At 42.5% G+C, this 20,125-nt stretch overlaps 1 protein-coding gene across 50 annotated transcripts in view; it reads left to right on the forward strand.

The window, feature by feature from the left end:
• Positions 1–20,125, forward strand: part of LOC110498438 (CCR4-NOT transcription complex subunit 1) — a 37,369-nt gene that overhangs the window by 3,173 nt on the left and 14,071 nt on the right. For 8 of the 50 annotated variants that reach the window (XM_021575085.3, XM_090211134.1, XM_090211104.1 and 5 more), the window contains exons 2-21: positions 1,060–1,365; positions 1,614–1,721; positions 1,932–2,030; positions 2,194–2,262; positions 2,382–2,436; positions 5,701–5,904; positions 6,039–6,207; positions 6,327–6,453; positions 6,568–6,678; positions 6,767–6,937; positions 7,077–7,204; positions 7,316–7,676; positions 15,152–15,283; positions 15,396–15,547; positions 17,227–17,398; positions 17,567–17,768; positions 17,859–17,996; positions 18,368–18,492; positions 19,627–19,913; positions 20,038–20,116. In XM_021575085.3, the coding sequence (XP_021430760.2) occupies positions 1,264–1,365; positions 1,614–1,721; positions 1,932–2,030; positions 2,194–2,262; positions 2,382–2,436; positions 5,701–5,904; positions 6,039–6,207; positions 6,327–6,453; positions 6,568–6,678; positions 6,767–6,937; positions 7,077–7,204; positions 7,316–7,676; positions 15,152–15,283; positions 15,396–15,547; positions 17,227–17,398; positions 17,567–17,768; positions 17,859–17,996; positions 18,368–18,492; positions 19,627–19,913; positions 20,038–20,116 (2,991 nt within the window). In that variant the 5' untranslated portion in view covers positions 1,060–1,263. The remainder of the gene's footprint in view (positions 1–1,059; positions 1,366–1,613; positions 1,722–1,931; positions 2,031–2,193; positions 2,263–2,381; positions 2,437–5,700; positions 5,905–6,038; positions 6,208–6,326; positions 6,454–6,567; positions 6,679–6,766; positions 6,938–7,076; positions 7,205–7,315; positions 7,677–15,151; positions 15,284–15,395; positions 15,548–17,226; positions 17,399–17,566; positions 17,769–17,858; positions 17,997–18,367; positions 18,493–19,626; positions 19,914–20,037; positions 20,117–20,125) is intronic. The other 42 variants (XM_090211041.1, XM_090211129.1, XM_090211091.1 and 39 more) reach the window with 20 other exon arrangements.

Consider the following 20,125-nt stretch of genomic DNA (forward strand, 5'->3'; position numbering starts at 1 on the left):
TGAGCACATGTGACAGTCTGGAGACGCCGTGGAGAACGTTCTGCTGCCTGCAATGGAGACGCCGTGGAGAACGTTCTGCTACCTGCAACATCCTCCAGCATGACCGGTTTGGTGGTGGGTCAGTCATGGTGTGGGGTGGCATTTCTCTGGGGGGCCGCACAGCCCTCCATGTTCTCGCCAGAGGTAGCCTGACTGCCATTAGGTACCGAGATTAAATCCTCAGACCCCTTGTGAGACCATATGCTGGTGCGGTTGGCCCTGGGTTCCTACTAATGCAAGACAATGCTAGACCTCATGTGGCTGGAGTGTGTCAGCAGTTCCTGCAAGAGGAAGGCATTGATGCTATGGACTGGCCCGCCCGTTCCCCAGACCTGAATCCAATTTAGCACACCTGGGACATCATGTCTAGCTCCATCCACCAACGCCACGTTGCACCACAGACTGTCCAGGAGTTGGCGGATGCTTTAGTCCAGGTCTGGGAGGAGATCCCTCAGGAGACCATCCACCACCTCATCAGGTGCATGCCCAGGTGTTGTAGGGAGGCCACACGCACTACTGAGCCTCATTTTGACTTGTTTTAAGGACATTACATCAAAGTTGGATCGGCCTGTAGTGTGGTTTTCCACTTTTTTGAGTGTGACTCCAAATCCAGACCTCCATGGGTTGATAAATTTGATTTCCATTGATCATTTTTGTGTGATTTTGTTGTCAGCACATTCAACTATGTAAATAAAAAAAGTATTTAATAAGACTATTTCATTCATTCAGATCTAGCATGTGTTATTTTAGTGTTCCCTTAATTTCTTTGAGCAGTGTACTTTAAAACCTTTAATTTAACTAGGCAAGTCAGTTAAGAACAAATTCTTATTCTCTCCCTTGTTCAGGGGCAGAATGAAAGATTTTTACCATGTCAGCTCATGGATTCGATCTAGCAACCTTTCGGTTACTGGCTCAACGCTCTAACCACTAGGCTCCCTACTATGTAGTATTTGCTCAATGAGTTTGTACTGTTTTTATGTGCATCTGTATTAACTAGTTTTCTCTCTTGGTTATTTTCAGATTCTGAACTTGATGTTGCACTGAGGGACTTTACCTTGTATCAAGATCCACTGATAGAAGTAGCTTGCTGTAAAACATTTTCACACCTGGGGGGGGGGGGGGGGGCGGGGGCGGGGGCAGAAGTATCCTATCACTGAAGTGACTTAAGGGGAATAATGGTGATTTTGCGCCGGGCACGGCCGCCTGCTTCCGCCCCAACCAGCAATGAATCTTGACTCGCTCTCGCTGGCTTTGTCTCAAATCAGCTACTTGGTGGACAATTTAACTAAGAAAAACTACAGAGCCAGCCAGCAGGATATACAACATGTGAGTAGCATGTGGTATTATGCTCACAAATTGCATTTTTTTTTTCTTCTAGTTTTGCCACAAAAGCAGTACACACATTTTCAGACGTTTGAAGGGCTATGTTTGGATATAGGTGGCCTGAATAAACAAGATGTTTCTATGCAGAGAAAACCCTGGGTTTAGAATTGCATAAGGTCTGACAATTATATTGTGGCTCTGACGGCTGACCTGTTATTTGTTCTTTTGTTGAATGTGTTCTGTCCCAACAGATAGTGAATCGTCACGGCCCTGAGGCAGACAGGCATTTGTTACGCTGTCTTTTCTCCCATGTGGATTTCAGTGGCGATGGTAAAAGCAGTGGCAAAGATTTCCATCAGGTAATTTCTGATTAATAATACTCATTACACCAGTTGCTAAACAGATGTTAGCAATGAGGATTAAGGGTTTCTTTAAATGTCCTTATCATTGGTATTGTCTATCTTGCCTTTATTATTTTAGAAAGTGACTCTGCTTTCCTATTTTGTCCTTAACCTGTTCTGTTATGTTCCCTCTTCTCCCTTTTACCTTCGTTTGCCCACTTGACCAAGACACAGTTTCTGATCCAGGAGTGTGTTTCACTGATTTCAAAGCCAAATTTTATTTCAACACTCTGCTACACAATCGACAATCCCTTGCACTACCAGAAGGTAGGAGACGTGCTTATTTTCTTATTTTCGTAAAATAATTTAGCAATTCATAAATATTATTGTACATTTTCTGCAGTGATGAAGTGGGTGCACGTTAGACCTCTGTGACAAAATGACTGTCTGCATCAGAATAACATTGTTTTCTAACCTTTATCATTTTCAGAGTTTGAAGCCTTCCACCCACTTGTTTACTCAGTTGAGTAAAGTTCTCAAGTTAAGCAAGGTTCAAGAAGTAAGTAAAGTAATGTGGAAATGTATGTTGTCAGATGGTGTTTTTTTATTATAAGTGTTTAAAAATAATATGCCAAGCAATTTGAGATTCTACATAAATCTTTCTTTTTTTCCCCTAAGGTTATATTTGGCCTTGCTTTGCTGAATTCGTGCAACGCAGACCTTCGTGGTTTTGGTAAACTCAGTTTTATATTTAATCATTTGACTATACCTGCTGATTTGAAACCACACAATGTTTTATCTGTATGGAGGGGTCACATGAGCTATTCTGTTATCAAGGTGTCCAAGTGTAGCACATGGAAATGTGTGAAACTCACTCCATAGCCTGATGTGTCCCTACATGGGCTGAAAAATAGCTAGCTTTTCGCGTGGCACAACTGTTAAAAAAAATGCTTCGCAAGGGCCAGTCACGTGTGCTAAAAAGGCAGAGGTCCTGTGTTCAAGCCTCTGAGCTGAATCAGGAGGAAGCCGTACTCTCTAAGCAAGAAGCTTGACATCCGTTATACAAGTCTAGAGATGAAACGGTATGAACATTTCATATCACAATCATAGTGACAAATTATCACTTATCAGTATTATTGCGCTATTGTTAAAATGTGCTGGAAATGTTCAAAAAGTACTGATACACATACTGAAATCATTTCACCAAGTTTTATATTGAAAACAACAAATACAATTAGCTATGGACTATGTACTTTTTGTGTGCATAAACTTTAAAATAATAACATAAAAAATTGCACCATGTGGCGATGAAGTAAGCTTCCCTAGTGCAGGTTTAAATGAACACAGCCTTAAGTAAGCAAATCAAATAAACAGCTAAATTAGCAGCACTCACTTTGTAGTGAGGCACGGCAACCTTTATCTGCCCCAGAAAGCCAAGCCTCTCAACAATTTGAAGTGGCACCATGTCCGTGGCAATGTAATATGAAAGGGCTGGAGTGAGGTCTTGAGCATTTTTTTGATGTGGGTGCATAAGCACCCTGCCTTTTTAAATGCTTGCTCGATTGTCTGTGTCAACTAGATGAGGGACCAGGTGCATCACCGGTGTTTGCCTGCTGCACGCCCACTCTGTTAACAAGGGAATAGTAAATGTAGTCATTATTATTATTGGCGTTTTTATTATTATTCACTTAAGACTGTGTATATCTTCTGTGTTGCATTTGAGTATATGCAATGGCCCCATGCGCAATTTACAGAAATACAAATGAGTCTTAACTTTGGCATAGGGGGCAGTATTTTGACATCCGGATAAAAAGCGTGCCCAAAGTAAACTACCTGCTACTCAGGCCCAGAAGCTAGGATATGAATATAATTGGTAGATGTGGCTAGAAAACTGTTCTAAAACTGTTAAAATAATGTCTGTGAGTAAACTGAAATGGCAGGCTAAACCCAGAGGACAAACCTTAAAAATAAAACAAATTCAGCATACCACTGATTTCAATGTCTGGCACTTTTATAATAGTGCGAAATCGTCCCCTATTGCAGTTCCTAGGGCTTCCACTAGATGTCAAGAGTCTTTAGAAAGAGTTTTGTGCTGTTTTTTGGGGGGGAAAATGAGGGAGAAGTTGTAGTTTTTCTAAGTGGCTCCCATTTTGTCTGTTGTGTTTCCAAGCGCATGGCCGAGAGAGTGCATTCTTTTTGTTTATCTTCGGTAAAGACTAATGATTCTCCATCTTAAATTTTATTGTTTATTTGCGTATTAGGGTACCTAAGGATAGATTACAAACGTTGATTGACTTGTTTGGATAAGTTTATTGGTAACGCTTGGGATTCATTTTGTATGCATTTTGACGGAGGGAAACCGAGTGGATAAACTGAGTTATGGATATAAAGAAGGAATTTATCGAACAAAAGGACCATTTGTAATGTAACTGACCTTTTGGAGTGCCAACAGAAGATCTTCAACGGTAAGGCATATATTATATCGCTATTTCTGACTTTTGTGTCGCAACTCCCTGGTCGAAAATGATTTATGCATTTATGTGCTGGACGCTGTCCTCAGATAATCGCATGGTTTGCTTTTGCCGTAAAGCCTTTTTGAAATCTGACACCTTGGCTGGATTAACAACAAGTTACGCTTTATTTTGATGTATTGCACTTGTGATTTCCTGAAAGATTAATATTTATAGTAATTCGAATTTGGCACTCTGCCATTTTACCGGATGTTGGCCAGGTGGGACACTACCATCCCACCTATCCATAAGAAGTTTTTAAGACGGTGATGGTAATTGCAATGAGCCCAACATTTGACAGAAATAATGGAGTCTTTTATAGGAGTCTAAAGTGTTTCTCCTGTTGGAACACCTTTACAACCAAGTCGACGACTGACAGATTTTAAATTAACAAAATAGATTGGTTGTGTGACTACATAACATGTTATCGTGTGCAATGGGCGAGTAGTCTGCAGACACATGACGCATACAGCAGCAGAACGTGTAGTGTTTTTACAAGGGTAGTTAGCACTGAAAGCTTCAGTTTACATTATTGACAAGCTATTAGCAAGTTACAGACAAACCATGACGTTTTCCCCCACATCATGCATTGAGCTAAAAGTTAACTTTGCTTGTATTCGCTATAAAGTAGTAGTGGTTGGTGGTCATGAAGATGACTCAAGAGTTATGAAGTGTTAATGTAAAGGAGTACCTGGTATTGTGTAGGTCATTTACGTACCAGGTGGCTATCTCTCGATTAACGTCCTCAGGTGGGGCCTTCAGTATGTCAATTGCTACAGTGTGGCAGGGGTAGTCAGCAAAGCAGAACACATCTGGGCTCATGAGGGAGTGCTGGATGAATGACAGCTGGAAGAGAGTGATAATGGTCATGAGGGCTGAGGAGAGGAGTTCATTGATGTGAATGAAGGAGTTTGTTACCTCTGGAAATAAGACAAGTGTTAAGTGTCTTGACATTTACATAAACCTGGCCCAATCTCCTCCCAACCTGACCCATTCTCCTCCTTACCTGTCCCTCAGCATGCTTCCAGGGCCGGTAGATTAGGTCGACAGGGAACACCCCCAGGCCCCTCTGGATCCCATACACCACCATCTGCAGTCCCTTGCATGTTCTGCAGATAGTGTGACCATCTTCGATTAAGCTTCCCTCAGCACTCTTGTGAAACCCCAAATACTACCACACAGGTTTGGTCCTCTTAGAAGGCTGAAAAATCTGCCGAGCGCTGTCACTGCCTTCTGCCATGTTTTCACACAAAACAAAACCCATGTTGCATGCTGTGCCTGCGTAAGGCTGTTGCTAACTTTGGTTGATGCAGGACAGAATTTACCATGAATTTTTCAATCCGTGGTAATCAAACATGGTTTTAATGATTAAAATGTAAAACGGTAATACTAATCGTCGGGTTTTATACAGTGGTTTATCGTGAAACCGGTGACAATTTCATCCTTATACAAGTATTTATTTAAAATATTTCCCCATTTGTCTTTAGCCGCGCAGTTCGTCAAACAAAGGCTCCCGGACCTCCTCCGCTCGTACGTGGACGCGGACCTTGGAGGAAACCAGGAAGGTGGCTTCCAAGATATTGCCATAGAGGTCCTGCACCTGCTCCTCTCTCATCTTCTTTTTGGACAGAAGGGAGCCAGCGGGGTCGGACAAGAGCAGATTGACGCGTTCCTCAAGACACTGTGCAGAGGTGAGGGGCATAGACGCACTACTTGAAAGGAAATGTTAATTATTTCCAGAAGTAACACAAACTCTGATTCCTTAATTCACAACAATCTGGTCGTTTTGTACATGTTTTCCCATTAATTAAATATTCTGGTTCAGATTTCCCGCAGGAGCGCTGCCCTGTGGTGCTCGCACCACTTCTATACCCTGAAAAACGGGACATTCTGATGGACAGGATTCTGCCAGACTCGGGAGAGTTAGCCAAGACCATGATGGAGAGTTCTCTCGCAGAGTTCATGCAGGAAGTTGGCTATGGCTTTTGTGCAAGGTGACTGATATTTAGCAACTGAAATGCAAATTACAAATAGTTTTTGATGTCATGCATGACCACTAAGGAATTCAATGTCCGTTACCCTTGTTAATGTATTGTCTGTCTTTCATTCTAAGCCTCGATGAATGCCGCAACATAATCCTACAGTATGGGGTGCGAGAGGTTACTGCCAGCCAGGTGGCCAGGGTCCTGGGGATGATGGCTCGCACCCACTCTGGCTTGTCTGATGGAATCCCCCTACAGGTGAGGGTTGACCTGATGGTAACTTACTGAAGCTCTGTTAAAAATTTTTTTAAAAATGTAATTAAATGACATTGCGCTCTAAGTATACAATTGTTTTTCTTTTTTCTTCCTCAGTCCATCTCGGCTCCGGGCAGTGGCATTTGGAGCGATGGAAAGGACAAAAGTGATGGCTCTCAGGCGCACACCTGGAATGTAGAAGTTCTAATTGATGTGGTCAAAGAAGTTGTAAGTTATAGTGGAATTACATGTTATTCCCCTTCAGTTGGCCATTCATGTCTTGCACTTTGTACAGAATGTCCTTTTTATATTTTAGAACCCCAATCTGAACTTTAAAGAGGTGACCTATGAGCTTGACCACCCTGGCTTCATAATCCGGGACAGCAAGGGACTGCAGATGGTGGTGTATGGGATCCAGAGGGGCCTGGGCATGGAGGTGTTCCCGGTCGACCTAATCTACCGGCCCTGGAAGCATGCTGAAGGACAGGTAAGGAGGAGAATGGGCCAGGTTTATGTAAATGACAAGACACAACACTTTGGTCTTATTTCCGGCAGTAACAAACTCCTTCATTCACATCAATGAACTCCTCTCTTCAGCCCTCATGACCATTATCACTCTCTTCCAGCTGTCATTCATCCAGCACTCCCTCATGAGCCCAGATGTGTTCTGCTTTGCTGACTACCCCTGCCACACCGTAGCAATTGACATACTGAAGGCCCCACCTGAGGACGATAATCGAGAGATAGCCACCTGGTACGTAAAACAGTTCTCCTGACCTCCACAATACCAGGTACTCCTTTACATTAATTATTAGAACAATGTCATGCCATTTGATATACTTTATTTGTGATTATCGCCTCACAGGAAGAGCCTGGACCTGGTGGAAAGCCTCCTGCGCCTCTCTGAGGTGGGCCAGTACGAGCAGGTAAAGCAGCTCTTCAGCTTCCCCATCAAGCACTGTCCTGACATGCTGGTGCTGGCGCTGCTGCAGATAAGCACCTCCTGGCACACCCTGCGCCACGAGCTCATCTCCACCCTCATGCCAATCTTCCTGGGCAACCACCCCAACTCTGCTATCATCTTACACTACGCCTGGCATGGACAGGGCCAGTCCCCCTCTATCCGTCAGCTGATCATGCACTCTATGGCTGAGTGGTACATGAGAGGGGAGCAGTACGACCAGGCAAAGCTGTCCCGCATCCTGGATGTGGCCCAGGACTTGAAGGTAGGGAGGGATCCATGTTTTTTTTTTTTTTTTTCAGGAAATGTGGTATAGTTTTGTGAAGGTATGGTGTTCACCCATTCTGCCCAGTGGGTTAAAACGCATTTTGTTAAAATGCATTTTGTTGATGGCATTTCACTTGCTTATGTTATAAAATACATTTTTACCAAGACGATTGATTCTTCATGTTCTGAGTTGTTCTGAGCCTGGTGTTTCCCTAACATATCGTTAACATTAAATTTAAAAAGTCGGGTATTGTAACCTAATACATCCAATAATAAGCTCTGTTGAAGGATTGGTGCAGCTTTATCGCCTAAACGTTTGAGGATTTTATATTTTGTGGTCCTCGTCTTCCAAGTTGTTTCTGCGGGTCGCAAAATTAGCATGACCCGAGCTGAAATAAATGTAAAGGTTTTGAAAATAAAAAGCTTGGGGTACACTCAGTGCTCTGTTGACATTTCATAGATATTCTTGTTTTTGTGAGAAGTCTTTAAAAAATTACAGGAACTTCACATGAATAGGAACAGTGTATACTAAAATATGAAAGTACTACATGTCATGCCATGTCTAAAAATTTATATCTCTTACCTCAATTGTTTTTACCCTTGTAGGATGGTTGAAATTAGGGTGACTAAATCAGTGGAGACCAGAGGGGGGGGGAAATTCAGGAAAATAGCATTGTCAGCTCGCAGATACAATGTCATTGTGCTAACACTAGTTAGCCTAGGCTTGCGAAACTACCCCCAACTTTATTCATACTGTACACGGACATATACAAATGGTATCCACAAGTTCATCTGACTGGGGAAGTATAATGAACAAAAATATAAATGCAATAATTTCAAAGATTTACAGAGTTACAGTTCATTCATATAAGGAAATCAATCAACAAACAAATTCATTAGGCCCTAATCTATGAATTTCATGGGTGGGCCTGGGAGGGCATAGGCCCATCAGTATAATTGGGTGGCTGGTCTGACTATCCCGCATGTGAAGAAGCCGGATGTGGAGGTCCTGGACTGGCGTGGTAACACGTGGTCTGCGGTTGTGAGGCCAGTTGGGCATACTGCCATATTCTCCAAAATTATGGGGGTGTGTTATGGTAGAGAAATTAACATTCAATTCTCTGTCAACAGCTCTGGTGGACATTCCTGCAGTCAGCATGCCAATTGGATGCTCCTTCAACTTGAGACATTGCACATTTTAGGTGCCTTTTTTATTGTTTCCATCACAAGGTGCACCTGTGTAATGATCATGCTGATTAACCTGTCTGGGAACAGGGTTCCGCTAGCGCCAGCAGCCAATGAAATTGCAGGGTGCCAAATACAAATCAACAGATCTCATAAATCAAATTTCTCAAACATACAAGTATTAGGCACCATTTTAAAGATAATTTTATCATTTTATTTCACCTTTATTTAACCAGGTAGGCTAGTTGAGAACAAGTTCTCATTTGCAACTGCGACCTGGCCAAGATAAAGCATAGCAGTGTGAACAGACAACACAGAGTTACACATGGAGTAAACAATTAACAAGTCAATAACACAGTAGAAAAAAAGGAGAGTCTATATTGTGTGCAAAAGGCATGAGGTAGGCGAATAATTACAATTTTGGAGATTAACGCTGGAGTGATAAATGATCAGATGGTCATGTACAGGTAGAGATATTGGTGTGCAAAATAGCAGAAAAGTAAATAAATAAAAACAGTATGGGGATGAGGTAGGTAAAAATGGGTGGGCTATTTACCGATAGCCTGTACAGCTGCAGCGATCGGTTAGCTGCTCAGATAGCAGATGTTTGAAGTTGGTGAGGGAGATAAAAGTCTCCAACTTCAGCGATTTTTGCAATTCGTTCCAGTCACAGGCAGCAGAGAACTGGAACGAAAGGCGGCCAAATGAGGTGTTGGCTTTAGGGATGATCAGTGAGATACACCTGTTGGAGCGCGTGTTACGAGTGGGTGTTGCCATCGTGACCAGTGAACTGAGATAAGGCGGAGCTTTACCTAGCATAGACTTGTAGATGACCTGGAGCCAGTGGATCTGGCGACGAATATGTAGCGAGGGCCAGCCGACTAGAGCATACAGGTCGCAGTGGTGGGTGGTATAAGGTGCTTTAGTGACAAAACGGATGGCACTGTGATAAACTGCATCCAGTTTGCTGAGTAGAGTGTTGGAAGCAATTTTGTAGATGACATCGCCAAAGTCGAGGATCGGTAGGATAGTCAGTTTTACTAGGCTAAGTTTGGCGGCTTGAGTGAAGGAGGCTTTGTTGCGGAATAGAAAGCCGACTCTAGATTTGATTTTCGATTGGAGATGTTTGATATTAGTCTGGAAGGAGAGTTTACAGTCTAGCCAGACACCTAGGTACTTATAGATGTCCACATATTCTAGGTCGGAACCATCCAGGGTGGTGATGCTAGTCAGGCGTGCGGGTGCAGGCAGCGAACGGTTGAAAAGCATGCATTTGGTTTTACTAGCGTTTAAGAGCAGTTGGAGGCCACGGAAGGAGTGCTGTATGGCATTGAAACTCGTTTGGAGGTTAGATAGCACAGTGTCCAAGGACGGGCCGGAAGTATATAGAATGGTGTCGTCTGCGTAGAGGTGGATCAGGGAATCGCCCGCAGCAAGAGCAACATCATTGATATATACAGAGAAAAGAGTTGGCCTGAGAATTGAACCCTGTGGCACCCCCATAGAGACTGCCAGAGGACCGGACAGCATGCCCTCCGATTTGACACACTGAACTCTGTCTGCAAAGTAGTTGGTGAACCAGGCAAGGCAGTCATCAGAAAAACCGAGGCTACTGAGTCTGCCGATAAGAATATGGTGATTGACAGAGTCGAAAGCCTTGGCAAGGTCGATGAAGACGGCTGCACAGTACTGTCTTTTATCGATGGCGGTTATGATATCGTTTAGTACCTTGAGCGTGGCTGATGTGCACCCGTGACCGGCTCAGAAACCAGATTGCACAGCGGAGAAGGTACGGTGGGATTCGAGATGGTCAGTGACCTGTTTGTTGACTTGGCTTTCGAAGACCTTAGATAGGCAGGGCAGGATGGATATAGGTCTGTAACAGTTTGGGTCCAGGGTGTCTCCCCCTTTGAAGAGGGGGATGACTGCGGCAGCTTTCCAATCCTTGGGGATCTCAGGCGATATGAAAGAGAGGTTGAACAGGCTGGTAATAGGGGTTGCGACAATGGCGGCGGATAGTTTCAGAAATAGAGGGTCCAGATTGCCAAGCCCAGCTGATTTGTACAGGTCCAGGTTTTGCAGCTCTTTCAGAACATCTGGATTTGGGTAAAGGAGAACCTGGAGAGGCTTGGGCGAGTAGCTGCGGGGGGGGCGGAGCTGTTGGCCGAGGTTGGGAGTAGCCAGGCGGAAGGCATGGCCAGCCGTTGTGAAATGCTTGTTGAAGTTTTCGATAATCATGGATTTATCGGTGGTGACCGTGTTACCTAGCCTCAGTGCAGTGGGCAGCTGGGAGGAGGTGCTCTTGTTCTCCATGGGCTTCACAGTGTCCCAGAACTTTTTGGAGTTGGAGCTACAGGATGCAAATTTCTGCCTGAAGAAGCTGGCCTTAGCTTTCCTGACTGACTGCCTGAACAGTTGCATATCGCGGGGACTATTCGATGCTATTGCAGTCCGCCACAGGATGTTTTTGTGCTGGTTGAGGGCAGTCAGGTCTGGAGTGACTTCTTGATACTACCCATTCCGGATCCGGGAGCGTAATCATCGACTGACACTAATTAGCATAACGCAACGGACATAAATATTACTAGAAAATATTCCTATTCATGAAAATCACAAGTGAAATATATGGAAACACAGCTTAGCCTTTTGTTAACCTGTTGTGACGAGAAAACCCGTATCCGGAAGCGTAATTATAGCCTCAAGCTTATTACCATTACGCAACGTTAACTATTCATGAAAATCGCAAATGAAATAAATATATTGGCTCACAAGCTTAGCCTTTTGTTAACAACACTGTCATCTCAGATTTTCAAAAAATGCTCTTCAACCATAGCTACACAAGCATTTGTGTAAGAGTATTGATAGCTAGCATAGCATTAAGCCTAGCATTCGGCAGGCAACATTTTCACAACAAAAGCATTCAAATAAAATAATTTACCTTTGAAGAACTTCGGATGTTTTCAATGAGTAGACTCAGTTAGATAGCAAATGTTCAGTTTTTCCAAAAATATTATTTGTGTAGGAGAAATCGCTCCGTTTTGTTCATCACGTTTGGCTGAGAAAAAAACCCGAAAATTCAGTCATTACAACGGCAAACTTTTTTCCAAATTAACTCCATAATATCGACAAACATGGCAAACGTTGTTTAGAATCAATCCTCAAGGTGTTTTTCACATATCTATTCGATGATAAATCACGCGTGGCCGTTTGGTTTCTCCTCTGAACCAAATGGTAAAATACATCACAATGCTGCAAACACCTTGGGGAAACGACAGTGTAGGCCCATTCCTTGCGCATTCACAGCCATATAAGGAGACATTGGAACACAGCGCCTCCAAAATCTGGGGCATTTCCTGTTTGAAATGTAATCTTGGTTTCACCTGTAGCATCAGTTCTGTGGCACTCACAGATAATATCTTTGCAGTTTTGGAAACGTCAGTGTTTTCTTTCCAAAGCTGTCAATTATATGCATAGTCGAGCATCTTTTCGTGCCAAAATATCTTGTTTAAAACGAGAATGTTTTTCATCCAAAAATGAAATACTGCCAACAGTTTCAAGAGGTTAATCACCCTGTCATCTCTCAGCTTTTCAAAATATGTTTACAGCCTAAGCAAGACAAGCATTTGTAAGTTTATCGATAGCCTAGCATAGCATTATGTCCAGCTAGCAGCAGGTAACTTGGTCACAAATCAGAAAAGCAATCAAATTAAATAGTTTACCTTTTGATGAGCTTCGGATGTTTTCACTCACGAGACTCCCAGTTAGATGGCAAATGTTCCTTTTTCCCCAAAATATTATTTTTGTAGGCGAAATAGCTCTGTTTGTTGTTCACTTTTGGCTGAGAAATCGACCGGAAATTGCTGTCACAAACTCAAGAAAATATTCAAAATTAGCTCCATAATATCGACAGAAACATGGCAAACGTTGTTTATAATCAATCCTCAAGGTGTTTTTCAAATATCTATTCGGTAATATATCCACCGGGACAATTGGTTTTTCAGTAGGAGCGAAAGGAAAAATGGCTTCCTCTGTATTTTACGCGAGAATCACTCAGAGCCATCAGGTGACCACTTACACAATGTTGCCGCTTACGGGTATTCTTCAACATAAAGGCGTAAAACTACGTCACAATGCTGTAGACACCTTGGTGAATACGTCGAAAAAGTAATCTGGTTGATAGCCCATTCACTACTCAATAGGGACGCATTGGAACGCAGAGCTTTCAAAACATGAGTCACTTCCGGATTGGATTTTTCTCAGGCTTTCGTCTGCAATATCAGTTCTGTTATACTCAGACAATATTTTTACAGTTTTGGAAACTTTAGTGTTTTCTATCCTAAGCTATCAATTATATGCATATTCTAGCATCTTGTCCTGACAAAATATCCCGTTTACTTTGGGAATGTTATTTTTCCAAAAATGAAAATACTGCCCCCTAGTCACAACAGGTTAATCCAGCCACAGTGTCTGGTTTCAAAAATGCTTTACAGCGAAAGCTCCACAAACGATTGTTAGGTCACCAACAAGTCACAGAAAAACCCAGCCATTTTTCCAGCCAAAGAGGAGTCACAAAAAACACAAATAGTGATGAAAATGAATCACTAACCTTTGATCTTCATCAGATGACACTCATAGGACTTCATGTTACAGTACATGTATGTTTTGTTTGGTGAAGTTCATATTTATATCCAAAAATCTAATTTTACATTGGCATGTTATGTTCAGTAATGTTTTGCTTCCAAAACATGTGGTGATTTTGCAGAGAGCCACATCAATTTACAGAAATACTCATTATAAACGTTGATGAAATTACAACTTACGCATGGAACTTTAGATATACTTCTCCTTAATGCAACCGCGGTGTCAGATTTCAAAATAACTTTACGGAAAAAGCATACCATGCAATAATCTGAGTACGGAGCTCAGAGCCCAAACCAGCCAAAAGAGATATCCGCCATGTTGCGCAGTCAACATTAGTCAGAAATAGCATTATAAATATTAACTTACCTTTGATGATCCTCATCAGAATGCACCCAGTTCCACAAATGTTTGATTTGATCTATAAAGTTAATTTATGTCCATATACCTCTTGTTAGTCGAAATGCGCATGCAACATCCAGCGGAAAGGTAGGACTAAAATTCCCAAAAGTTATATTACTGGTCGTAGAAACACATCAAACGATGTATAGAATCAATCTTTAGGATGTTTTTATCATAAATGTTTAATAATGTTCCAACCGGAGAATTCCACTGTCTGTAGAAAAGCAATTGAACTGGAGCTACCTCATGTGAATGCGCGTGACTGAGCTTGTGACTTCTGGCAGACCTCTGACTCATTCCCCTCTCATTCAGCCACCCTTCATAGTAGAAGCATCAAACAACATTCTAAAGACAGTTGACATCTAGTGGAAGCCTTAGGAAGTGCAACAACCAATATCCCACTATCTTCAATAGGGGCTGAGTTGAAAAACTACAAACCTCGGATTTCCCACTTCCCGTTTGGATTTTTTAAGGTTTTTGCCTGCCATGGGAGTTCTGTTATACTCAGACATCATTCAAACCGTTTTTTAGAAACTTCAGTGTTTTCTATCCAATACGACTAATAATATGCATATACAGTGGGGCAAAAAAGTATTTAGTCAGCCACCAATTGTGCAAGTTATCCCACTTAAAAAGATGAGGCCTGTAATTGTCATCATAGGTACACTTTAACTATGACAGACAAAACGAGAAGAAAAAAAATCCAGAAAATCACATTGTAGAATTTTTAATGAATTTATTTGCAAATTATGGTGGAAAATAAATAAGTATTTGGTCAATAACAAAAGTTTATTTTCCACCATAATTTGCAAATAAATTCATTAAAAATTCTACAATGTGATTTTCTGGAATCAGAAAGGGCAGTTTACTCTGGGCATGCTTTTCATCCAAAAGTGAAAATGCAGCCCCCTAGCCCAAACAGGTTAATCCTCGCACACAATCCAGCCTTACTGATGCAATGCAATTTTCTTGATTTATTACCTTTTTCTTTCTCTGGCCTTCATTGATTTAGTTGCCCTAATTTTGACCATCCTACAAGGGTAGAAACTCCATTAAGTTTTGAATGGATTATGATGGTCCCAACCTCATGTCACTTTTTTTTTTCTTTTTTTTTTTTTTGAATATCTACATAATTAACCCATTTTACCCATTGGTCAAAAGATACATTTTTGATTTTGTATGCTATATACGGCTACTTTGGGCAAATGTTTTTTTTGCAATATCCAAACTGTTCCTCTTGTTTTTCAGTCTCTATCTATGCTGCTTAATGGTACTCCATTTGCCTTCGTTATCGACCTTGCTGCACTTGCCTCTCGCCGTGAATACCTCAAACTTGACAAATGGCTGACTGACAAAATCCGAGAGCATGGGGTGAGTGGTGTGAGTTGAGCCTTTAATTTACAGCAATTACAAGCACTATACATGCATACACTTTGCTATAAGAAGTTATAGGGATCTAGTACATGAGTCATTGACCTGTTTGCTGTTCTAGGAGCCCTTCATCCAGGCGTGTGTTACGTTCCTGAAGAGACGTTGTCCCTCTATCATTGGTGGTCTGGCCCTAGAAAAAGACCAACCCAAAAGCGCCCTCCTTCCCCCTGAAACGATGGCTACCATGCTGGGTTGTCTGCAGTCCTGTGCAGGGTGGGTTTACCTATCTTCAAATAATATTTTTGCAGGAATCTCCTTGCGAATTATGGGGCCTATGATCAAATTTGCTCTTTCATTACTCAGTCATGTTGTATGGTGCTTTAAGGTCTAGTTTCATAATTCATTTAATTTCAACTTATCTTGTATTATCTACAATGATCATATTCATCTAGAAGTGTTTTATTTTTTATAAAACGTCCTCTCACTGTCAACTGTGTTTATTTTCAGCAAACTTAACATGTGTAAATATTTCAATGAACATAAAAAGATTCAACAACTGAGACATAAACTGAACAAGTTCTGCAGACATGTGATTAACATAAATGTAATGTGTCCCTGAACAAAGGGGGTGGGGGGTCAAAATCAAAAGTAAGTCTGTATCTGGTGTGACCATCAGCTGCATTAAGTAATGCAGTGCATCTCCACCTCATAGACTGTACCAGGTTTGCCAGTTCTTGCTGTGAGATGTTACCCCACTCTTCCAACAAGGCACCTGCAAGTTCCCGGACATTTCTGGGGGGAACGGCTCTGATCCAACAGGTCCCGGGCGTGTTCAATGGGATTGAGCTCCGTGCTCTTCGCTGGCTGTGGCGGAACACTGACATTCTTATCTTGCAGGAAGTCACGCACAGAATGAGCAGTATGGCTGGTGACATTGTCATGCTGGAGGGTCATGTCAGGATGAGCCTGCAGGAAGGGTACCACATGAGAGAGGAGGATGTCTTCCCTGTAACGCATTGTGTTGAGATTGCTTGCAATGACCACAAGCTCAGTTCGATGATGCTGTGACAACACCGCCCCAGACCATGATGGACCCTCCACCTCCAAATCGATCCCGCCCCAGAATACAGGCCTCAGTGTAACGCTCATTCCTTAGATGATAAATGTGAGTCTGACCATCACCCCAGGTGAGACAAAACCGCAACTCGTCAGTGAAGAGCACTTTTTGCCAGTCCTGTCTGGTCCAGCGACGGTGGGTTTGTGCCCTGTAGTTGACGTTGTTGCCGGTGATGTCTGGTGAGGACCTGCCTTACAACAGGCCTACAAGGCCTCAGTCCAGCATCTCTCAGCCTATTGCGGACAGTCTGAGCACTGATGAAGGGATTGTGCGTTCCTGGGGTAACTTGGGCAGTTGTTGCCATTCTGTCTGTACCTGTCCCGCAGGTGTGATGTTCGGATGTACCGATCTTGTGTAGGTGTTACATGTGGTCTGCCACTGCGATCAGGTGTCCATCCTGTATCCCTGTAGTGCTGTCTTAAGCATCTCACAGTATGGACGTTGCAATTTATTGCCCTGGCCACATCTGCAGTCCTCATGCCTCCTTGCAGCATTCCTAAGGCACGTTCACGCAGATGAGCAGGGACCCTGGGCATCTTCCTTTTGGTGTTTTTCAGAGTCAGTAGAAAGGCCTCTTTAGTGTCCTAAGTTTTCATAACTGTGACCTTAATTGCCTACCGTCTGTAAGCTGTTAGTCTTAATGACCGTTCCACAGGTGCATGTTCATTCATTGTTTATGGTTCATTGAACAAGCATTGGAAACGGTGTTTAAACCTTTTACAATGAAGATCTGTGTGAAGTTATTTGTATTTTTACGAATGATGTTTGAAAGACATGGTCCTGAAAAGGGGACGTTTCTTTATTTGGTGTATGTATATGTTAAATGTTTTTCCAGGAGCGTCACTCAAGAGCTCTCCGAGACGATCTTGACCATGGCTGCCAACTGTAGCAACGTCATGAACAAAGCCCGCCAGCCGCCACCAGGAGTCATGCCAAAGGGCCGTGCTCCCAGCACCAGCAGCCTAGATGCAATTTCCCCTGTGCAAGTGTCGGTGTCTCCTCTCCAGGTGAAGAGAGTTTTATCTAACACTGTTTATTTGGGGAATGTGTATCAGCTAGAAGCATTACTTTCATCATTCCCTAAATTTGATTCAATTGTTTTGTCTTATAACATAATTGTGAACATTAGCCTGAAAGGCAGGTTTCTCAACCTGGTGCTCCATTCTGTGTGTTAGATGGATCCCCTGACAGCCATGGGCTCCCTCAACCTGGGCAGCTCTGCCACCTCTCACACACAGAGTATGCAGGGCTTTCCCACCCCGCTGGGCTCTGCTTTCAGCAACCCCCAGTCCCCAGCTAAGGCCTTCCCTCCACTGTCCAACCCCAGCACACCATTTGGGGGGATTGGAAGTCTCTCTTCACAGCTAGGTAACCCAGGTATGAGGAGAGAACGTGCCATAGATATTTGAATAGTGTTTTTATTACACTATATGGAGGACTGAAGTGGGATGTTTTTCTTTTGTCTAGGTCCGCTGGGATCAGGCATTGGCTCTGGTATTGGTTCTGGTCTTGGAATGCCAGCGGTGAGCAGTGATCCGTTTGGGACGAGGAAGATGAGCACACCAGGCCTGAATCCGCCCACCTTTCAGCAGAGTAAGATGGCCTGTAAGTGGTGGTGGTGTGACTGAGTGTATTTCCTCTGAAAATATTCTTAGTATCTCCTAATAGCCTCTTGAAGTAATGAGGGTTTACTTGAATCGATTACAAATGCTTTAACAGTTTTCATCTAAACAAATATTGAGTACGATCTGGGAAGAAATGGTCTTTCACACATTGAATCAGAGGAAATACAGATCAGTCATCCATTAAACGCAAATTATTATGCTTCTAATTTAATGTTTATTTGTCTGTTTATTGCTTTGATAGTGTGAAGTCTTAAGGTAAAATTGCACTATAAATAGTTTTTTTATTTGCTTTAGTTCATCACAAAACCTTTGGCAGTATTGTTTGATTTGGTCTATCGCCTTTTTTCCCAGCTGACCTATCTCAGGTGTGGCCAGAGGCTAACCAGCACTTTAGTAAGGAGATTGACGATGAGGCTAACAGCTACTTCCAGCGCATCTACAACCACCCCCCACACCCCACCATGTCTGTGGATGAGGTTAGTTTCTGAATAAAAGGGTCTGCAGTAGTGTTGCACGGTACACTGAAACTTTGGGCATTTTTCGGTACTATAACATGGAAACAGTTTAGTTCCAAATGTTTGGTTCTTTGGTTAAATGTGTCGTACACTGACTGACAGGATAATGTCTGGTAATTTGTCGACTGGGCCAGTAACTTCTCAGTGCATTGATTGCGTTTATATGCTCTGTTGCAGTCTGCTGTAGAAAACTGCTGGTGTCATAGTGAGTTTACCCGCACAAAACTCATGCTATATTTGAGCAATATGATTGGCCGTTCATTCAAGCACCCACTCTTCACTTGACCGAGCTGATGCATTCACACGGCACACACGAGTTGTGCAGACTATTCAAAAGCTCTCATCAATCCACTTGCTGAGCTTATTTTTTTCTTTTAGGGAAATTTATTTCAATAGTGAAAATAGTAGCAAATTAGCAATAGGCTACTGTTGATAGCTCTACAAAAAGACATCTAGCATTCATATTGGCTACTGTAGCCAGAACTTTCTCAAAAGAGAGGCTAGCTCAAAGGGGCAACATTCTATTTTTAACGTTGATATAATTTGGCCATAGATAAGCACATTTATTCTATTTATCCAATTTTATTGTATTTTGTATGCTGTCTTATATGGTTTTGTAGAAGGATTTTTAGGCTGTCCACATTTATTTGTTTCTCTTATTTTAACTACAGAAGTCAAGTGGCTAATGCGCTATATTCTTTTGCATCTGTATCGTTTTGTGATTAGAGTTGTCGCGATATGACAATACCTGATTTTCCATGTCAAAAAGGAAAACGCAAAGCAGTCTGAAATCTATGGTCCTTTATTAAATCTACTGTATGCAAAATAGTGGTGCTATAGCTTGGAAAAGAAATGTGATTTTGGTTGACAACATAAGGCTGCTTGTTATCAACGTTAGGACTGTTTTCCTCAATTTTTCTGCTTTATGTTTTGTTTCCTTACCACAACACCGTTGAGTGTCAATACTGGTATCGTGAAAACCCTAATTGTGGTATTGTGACATCCCTAGTCTGCAGGCTGTTGCAGGCACTTATCCAGTGACCATGTTTGCAGCTTGCAGCTGCTAAATCCTTGGCGCCCGTCTCTCTCTGCCAGGTACTGGAGATGCTGCAGAGGTTCAAGGACTCCACCATCAAGCGAGAGCGTGAGGTCTTTAACTGTATGTTGAGGAACTTGTTTGAGGAGTACCGCTTCTTCCCCCAGTACCCTGACAAGGAGCTACACATCACCGCCTGCCTGTTCGGGGGGATCATTGAGAAAGGCCTTGTCACCTACATGGCTCTCGGACTGGCCCTTCGATATGTACTCGAAGCCTTGAGGAAGCCATTTGGGTCCAAAATGTATTACTTTGGGATCGCTGCTCTAGATAGATTCAAAAATAGGTATGGACTATTATCTGTCTTCAGATGCTTAATGGAATTCCACACTGAATATTTGCATGTTGCGCATGTGTGATTCAAATTATCTGTGACTGCTGTAGGGCTAATTTGATCTTTCCCTCTCTAGACTGAAGGACTATCCCCAATATTGTCAGCACTTGGCCTCAATCGGCCACTTTCTGCAATTCCCCCATCATTTACAAGAGGTAATTGGA

The sequence above is a fragment of the Oncorhynchus mykiss genome, chromosome 2 (genome assembly GCF_057628025.1).
Source record: "Oncorhynchus mykiss isolate SJ-2025 chromosome 2, ASM5762802v1, whole genome shotgun sequence".
Taxonomy (NCBI): Eukaryota; Metazoa; Chordata; class Actinopteri; order Salmoniformes; family Salmonidae; genus Oncorhynchus; species Oncorhynchus mykiss.